This window comes from Vespa crabro, chromosome 3 (assembly GCF_910589235.1).
Source record: "Vespa crabro chromosome 3, iyVesCrab1.2, whole genome shotgun sequence".
NCBI classification, from domain to species: domain Eukaryota; kingdom Metazoa; phylum Arthropoda; class Insecta; order Hymenoptera; family Vespidae; genus Vespa; species Vespa crabro.
Window position 1 is genome coordinate 5,762,662 of NC_060957.1, and position 7,500 is coordinate 5,770,161.

Consider the following 7,500-nt stretch of genomic DNA (forward strand, 5'->3'; position numbering starts at 1 on the left):
TTATTGTCATGCCCACGCCCTGACACCATTTATCTACCTTTTATAGTAGCTCGCTCTGCAACTTTCTCTCTCTTTCTCTCTCTCTCTCTCTCTCTCTCTCTCTCTTTCTACTATCTTTTTTCAAAAAATAATCGATCATTTCGATTTCTTTCAGACCTCCACTCTCACCCCTTTCTTTTTTCATTTTCCTCTCTCTCTCTACCTCTCTCTCTTTCTTTATTTCTTATCCCACTCATCCCATAAATGTGATTATGCTTTCTCGCTAAGCTCCCTCCCTTTCATTCTCTCCATTTCTCTCTCTCTCTCTCTCTCTCTCTCTCTCTCTTTCTTTCTCTCTCTTTCTCGCTTTCTTTCTTTTTTCTATTTTTCTATAGATTTTGCTTGGCATAACGCTTTCAGCATGACGCATATACGCTTCTTGCTCTCGTGCTGACCTTCCACGTTCTATCACGTTTTTTCGTGTTCGTTTTTTATATCTACATAAAGCTTTACCTTCGTAGCTCGTATATTATATAGTGCTCTTCTTCTCCTTCTTTATTTTCTTTTTCTTCTTCTTCTTCTTCTTCTTCTTCTTCTTCTACTACTACTTTACCAATATTACATATACACGAATATAAAACACGCAATAATTGTACTAATAGTAATAGTAGTAGTAGTAGTAATAGTGCTACCAGTAGTAATAGTAATAGTAGTAGTAATAGTAATAATAGTGTTAATGGTAATAGTAGTAATAGTAGTAGTAGTAAATCGCTAAGGATACGTATACACATATATATATATATGTATAAGTATCCAATGCGTCCGACATCAAATCACGACGATCGGCCTGATAATTGTGAATGTCTAACTCTATTCAAATTTTTCTATTGAATATTCAAAAAAATATCAACAAGTCATTCAAGTATCTCGAATACGATCACGAAAGATGACCTTTTATATCTGTGTTATATAGGAAGTATTAATCTTGCAAAGATTCGAAGATATATTGAATTTTTTTTCCAATCGAAATTTTAATTTTCTTCATTTTATCTTCTTTTACTTTTAATTTTTTTTGTCGTCATATTCAAGAAATGAACCCCAACGATATCGAATCTTTTCTGATTTTATACCTTTTTTTTTACTTCTTTATTTTTATCGTAATCGAATGTTTTTAACAAACAAACAAAAAAAAGATTAATTCAGAATTTTAATAATGAAACTGTTTCAAGAATATATTAATTGGCTCTTTTCTTCTTTCCTTTTTTTTTTCATGAAAAAAAAATTTATATGGCCGATCGAATACACTCGATACATCGAGAGCGCCTTCTCTTTCTATTTCTACTTCTCTTTCTCTTTCTTTCTCTGCTTCTTTTTATCAATCGTTCTTTCTCTCACTATCTCTCTCTCTCTTTTTCTCTCTTTCTCTTTCTTTCTCACTTTCTCTTTCTATCTGTCGCACAAAATCGCGTAGGCGCATATAGGCGCATATATACATACATATACGAATTTAGAGACGCATATAGAGACGCATATATAGTTGGCGCATCATAGAATAGCGCATATACAATAGAAGCGCATATACATTATATATTTCTAGATCGAAGTTACAGAGTAAATTGAAAAGCAAGCTTTTTAAATATTTTCCTTATTCTAACAGGTAGTCGTCAACGCTTTGGTACAAGCTATTCCATCCATCTTTAACGTCTTGCTGGTCTGCCTTATTTTTTGGCTGATTTTCGCCATAATGGGCGTGCAGCTGTTCGCCGGCAAGTACTTCAAGGTGAGATTAATTGAAATCTCTGTGATTTATGTTATCTGTGAGATGTTATACACTCTGTGATTCGAAATTTTTTTGCATGAAAATGTTTTGAAAGAAACAAAAAAAAAATTATCTTAAATGCGAAACTTATAAAAATGATATAATTATACTATATTAAATTATATTTAAATAATTTATAATACTAATAATATACATATATAATTTAATACACTATACTTATATTATCAAGCTTTAAATCTTTTGGATATTAATAAAAAATTGTATTCATCGCAAATAAAAGAAAAATGGAAAAAAAAAATTAAGACAATTTTTATGATTTCGTTGAAGATAAAATTTGGATCGATTTGATTGCAGTGTGTCGATGCGAATAAGTCTACGCTTAGCTACGAAATCATACCTGATCGAAACGCTTGTCTAGCGGAAAATTACACGTGGGAAAATTCGCCAATGAATTTCGATCACGTCGGTAAAGCTTACCTGTGCCTCTTCCAAGTGGCCACCTTCAAAGGGTGGATACAGATCATGAATGACGCGATCGATTCGCGGGAGGTAAGAAATATATTTGTCATATTAACGATCTATAGGACTATCAACGTAATCATCAACTGCGATCCTTCATGGTTCTTTTTTTTTGTTTTTCTTTTTTTTCAAAATTTATCTGTTCAGGTCGACAAGCAACCGATACGCGAGACGAACATCTACATGTATCTCTATTTCGTATTTTTCATCATATTCGGATCGTTTTTTACCCTTAATCTATTCATTGGTGTGATCATCGACAATTTCAACGAGCAAAAAAAGAAAGCTGGTGGTTCACTCGAAATGTTCATGACGGAGGATCAGAAGAAATATTACAATGCAATGAAGAAGATGGGCAGCAAGAAGCCACTCAAGGCGATTCCACGTCCAATCGTAAATAATCATTATATCCAATCCAAATGCGATATAATTTTATTTTCTTTTTTTTTTTTTTTTTTTTTTTTTTTTTTGTTAAAAATAATCACTTTTATAAATTGATTTCAGTGGAGACCGCAAGCTATAGTGTTCGAAATAGTGACGGACAAAATGTTCGATATGATAATCATGTTGTTCATCGGACTAAACATGCTCACGATGACATTGGACCACTATCAAATGAGCGACACATTCAGCAGCGTTCTGGACTATCTCAATATGATATTCATTGTGATATTCACCACCGAGTGTCTCATGAAGATTTTCGCCCTACGTTACCATTATTTCAAGGAGCCCTGGAACCTCTTTGATTTAACTGTTGTTATATTATCAATATTAGGTAACGTAACATAATGATTAACTCAGTCGTATGACTCTGATGAAATGATGTCAAGATTACGACAAAACTAAGGATTCTGTTGGTTTTCTTTTTTTTTTATTTCCTCCTCACAAAATGACAATTCATTTATGAAACGAGCATATATATAACGACACGAATGCTTTTTCATTTTTAGTATTTCTTCTTACGTAGTGGCTATTATAGTATAAGCATCGTTAAAGGCATGCAATGGCGAAACATATTTTAACAACTATTACACATCTTTATCACTTCACTTTTATAAATCTTGCACGTAAGATTTTCTTAGAAACAATGAAAGCACAAAAGAAAATAAAACAAAAATTAAAAGAAAAAACCAACAGATTCGTACGTTTCATTTGTGTCGCAACGACTGATCGATACCATTAAGTTACGTCGCCTTACATTGACGTTACTTTGATGTTATCCTTATTCCGCCTCTCTGTGAACTTCCATACCACTATCCTCAAAGAAAAAGTGTACAAATGAATCTACTAGCGCACTATACTGCTTCGTCTCGTGACAACGAAAGGTATTACGGAGATAGATAATAAAAAAAAATTTTAATGTGCGCGTGTCTAAGTCTAAATTTCATATGAAAAAGAAATATATATATATATAATATAATTTATTTATATATTATATATTTATATATTAATATAAATAAATATATAATGTAATATAATTTATTTATATATTATATATTTATATAATAATATAAATAAATTTATAATATTTATTATCTCTGGCCATTATCATTCGTCACGAGGTAGAGCCAGTAATATGTGCGCAAAATATTGATATTTTTTTATTCGTCACGTCGAACAATATTTATCGATGTTACCGGTAAGATGGGGTCTGTATCAAATAGATCATAGATAATCTTTTCTAAACGAATTTCATTTAGATCTAGATGAGATCGTGTTTTCTTCTCGATTTTGGAATGTCACAATATTTCATAAACATTTACACCCTTTCTATTCTAAAAAAAAATCTTCTCTTCATTGCACAGTAGATATCAAAAAGAAGTAAGATGAAACGATATTACTGTTAAGTAGATCTTCAGGATCGAATATTTTTGAAGAATTTGATTGCACGATTTTAATATTTTCTCTTGAGTAATGCATCTTCACGGTTTCTTATGTCAATGATCGTAGACATTCGATAGTTAGAGTAATAGGACAGAGCATGAATCTTTTTTTCTTTTCACTGACATGTTTCTTCTTTTTTTCTAGAGATGTGAATTAGCAAGATGCACTTACATGCTTTTATATATAATATGAAAGATAAAAAAAAAGAAAAAAGAAATAGCTCGTTCATTTCAGGGTAGATACATATGAACGATTCTCGCCTATAGTTTAACTAAACAATTTCGAATACATTAATCACAATGTGTACTCAAGTAACCGATTAACACCTTTCAAATAGATCAGATCTTTGATACACGACAGTTACATAGGATTTTTACGAGTGCATGACATTTTTTTTTATTTTTCTGTATTTTTTTTATATTATTTATATATATATATATATAGATCGACGAGTGCACGAAAAATTTTCATTAGAAATTTTTCAATCAATTCAGGCACTGCCTCTGATATTCCAAATGTTTTTTCTTTTATTATTTTTTTCCTACCACTCTCTCCGTCATTTCCATTTTCCTATATCCATAGCTTCCTGTCAAATCTAAAAAATGTTCTAATATTAATTCTTTATATCGCGACAGGTCTGGTACTCAGCGATATAATCGAGAAATACTTCGTATCTCCGACCTTGCTTCGAGTTGTAAGAGTGGCGAAGGTCGGTCGTGTGCTACGTCTTGTGAAGGGTGCAAAGGGCATCCGTACTTTATTATTCGCTCTCGCGATGTCCTTGCCTGCTCTATTCAACATTTGCCTACTGCTGTTCCTCGTAATGTTCATCTTCGCTATCTTTGGAATGTCCTTCTTCATGCACGTTAAGGACAAGAGCGGTCTGGATGATGTATATAACTTTAAGACATTCGGGCAGTCGATGATTCTGCTATTCCAGGTGAGTGAATATAATTGTAGACAAAATGAAAAGAAAAAAAAAGAAACAGAAAAAACGAAAGAAAAAATTTATTTATCGATCTGATGAAAAAAAAGGAACTGGTCATTAATTTAAACCATATAATTACAAACAGATGTCAACGTCCGCCGGTTGGGACGGCGTTCTGGATGGCATAATAAATGAAGAGGATTGTCAGGAGCCGAACAACGAGATCGGTTATCCAGGCAATTGTGGTTCGTCGACGATCGGCATCGCCTATCTCCTGTCGTACCTGGTGATAAGTTTCTTGATCGTGATAAACATGTACATCGCAGTTATCTTGGAGAATTACTCTCAAGCAACGGAGGACGTACAGGAGGGTCTTACGGACGATGATTACGACATGTATTATGAGATTTGGCAACAATTCGATCCGAAGGGTACACAGTACATTAGATACGATCAGCTTTCAGACTTCTTAGACGTTTTGGAGCCACCATTGCAGATACACAAGCCGAACAAGTATAAGATCGTATCAATGGATATACCGATATGTAAGGGTGACCTTATGTTTTGTGTCGATATACTCGACGCCCTTACGAAGGACTTCTTCGCGCGTAAGGGCAATCCGATCGAAGAAACCGGCGAATTGGGCGAAGTTCAAACTCGTCCAGGTGAGACCGGTTACGAGCCGGTTTCATCTACTCTTTGGCGTCAACGCGAGGAATATTGCGCGCGGCTTATCCAGAATGCCTGGAGAAAGCACAAACAGCAACGTCTCGGTGGACCGAGCGAGGAAAGCGACGATCCAGATACAGATCCGCGTGTACGACAGACCGCTGTCCTCGTCGAGAGCGATGGGTTCGTCACGAAGAATGGCCATCGCGTCGTCATTCACAGTCGATCACCAAGCGTCACATCGAGAACAGCCGACGTCTGATCATTGTCGTCGAGAAACTCGCCGAAATCCTATGAAATTATCAACCGAGCTGCTCCTCGCTAGCAACAACGCAATTGTCGCCATTGCCGTCGCCATCGCCATCGCCGTCGCCGTCGCCGTCGCCGTCGTCGTCGCCGTCGTCGTCGTCGTCGTCGTCGTTAACGTCGTCGTCATTCCTGCCATCGTCATTAATCCTGCCATTGTCATCGCAAAAACTAAAAAAAGAAGAAGAAGAAGAAGAAAAGGAATAAGTCGAAGCAACGTTACGAACAACACAGTACTCCTCTTTGTCGTCGTCGTCGTCGTCGTCGTCGTCGTCGTCGTCGTCGTTGTCGTTATCGTTGTCGTTATCGAAAGCCTGCGATGATCGATCTCGCGCTTACCATCCAAAAAAGACACTCCTAATACGCGATTGTACATTAACCATTCCTTCTCCAACGAGTTGCCTTCAATCGACCTTAAAGCGAAGCGACGAAGAGGAAGAAGAAGAATAAGAAAACGAAGAAGAAAACAAAGAAAAGAAGGAGAGGACGAGACGAGTCGGACTTCGGGGCCCGCTTCCCCCGACAAAAATCGTGGCACGGGGCCCGGCTCGAGCTACCAACCCCCTTCTTCTATATATATATATATATATATATATATATATATATATATATATATATATATATATATATATATATATATATATATATATATATTTAAATATATATATATAAATATACATATATATATGTGCGTGCGTGTGCGTGTGCGTGTGCGTGTGCGTGTGCGTGCATGTGTGTGTGCGTGTGTGTGCATTAGTCATGTGACCGAGGACGATGATCGATGGCAAGATGGCGCGCGGCCCACGTGCCTCGAGTCGAGGACGACCCACGCGTCGTATATATATCGTATATATATATATATATATATATATATATATATAAACACACATATATATTCATCTATATATATATATATATATATGTATATATATATATATATATACACACACACTAGCTCGATTTCCGCGATTACTACCTGCCGTTTGGATTTTTTACAACGTTTTACAGGAGGTCGGCCAGCAGCTCGAACGTGGAATGAGACCGTGCTGCCAGAAAAGCGCGCGGCGACGACGACGTGATTGGACGAAGAGGACGAATAGAAGGAGAGAAAGAGAAAGGAGAGAGAGAGAGAAAGAAAGAGAGAGAGAGAGAGAGAGAAAGAGAGAAAGAGGAATGAAAAAAATAAGATGGCTGCAAGAAAAAGAAGTGGAGTCGCGTGTAACTAACGATCCAGCCTTCTCCGTTTTCTACGATCGTAATCTACATGGCTGCTTTGCGCGCTCGCAAAACTCGCAACCATTTTATTCTATACGTCACTCTTCTACATCATCCCATCGTCATCGTCATCATCCTCGTTGCCTACACTCGTCCTTTCCTTTTTTCTCCTCTTCTCTGCCTTTCTCTTTGCGTCGCTTATTGTGACGACACACATTCT

At 36.1% G+C, this 7,500-nt stretch overlaps 1 protein-coding gene across 19 annotated transcripts in view; it reads left to right on the plus strand.

Moving 5' to 3' along the window:
* Window positions 1–7,500, plus strand: part of LOC124422898 (sodium channel protein para) — a 57,687-nt gene that overhangs the window by 49,451 nt on the left and 736 nt on the right. For all 19 annotated transcript variants that reach the window (XM_046959862.1, XM_046959864.1, XM_046959878.1 and 16 more), the window contains 6 exons: window positions 1,637–1,759; window positions 2,114–2,308; window positions 2,426–2,671; window positions 2,783–3,053; window positions 4,798–5,102; window positions 5,236–7,500. The exon at window positions 5,236–7,500 is cut by the window's right edge and continues 736 nt beyond it. In XM_046959862.1, the coding sequence (XP_046815818.1) occupies window positions 1,637–1,759; window positions 2,114–2,308; window positions 2,426–2,671; window positions 2,783–3,053; window positions 4,798–5,102; window positions 5,236–6,021 (1,926 nt within the window). In that variant the 3' untranslated portion in view covers window positions 6,022–7,500. The remainder of the gene's footprint in view (window positions 1–1,636; window positions 1,760–2,113; window positions 2,309–2,425; window positions 2,672–2,782; window positions 3,054–4,797; window positions 5,103–5,235) is intronic.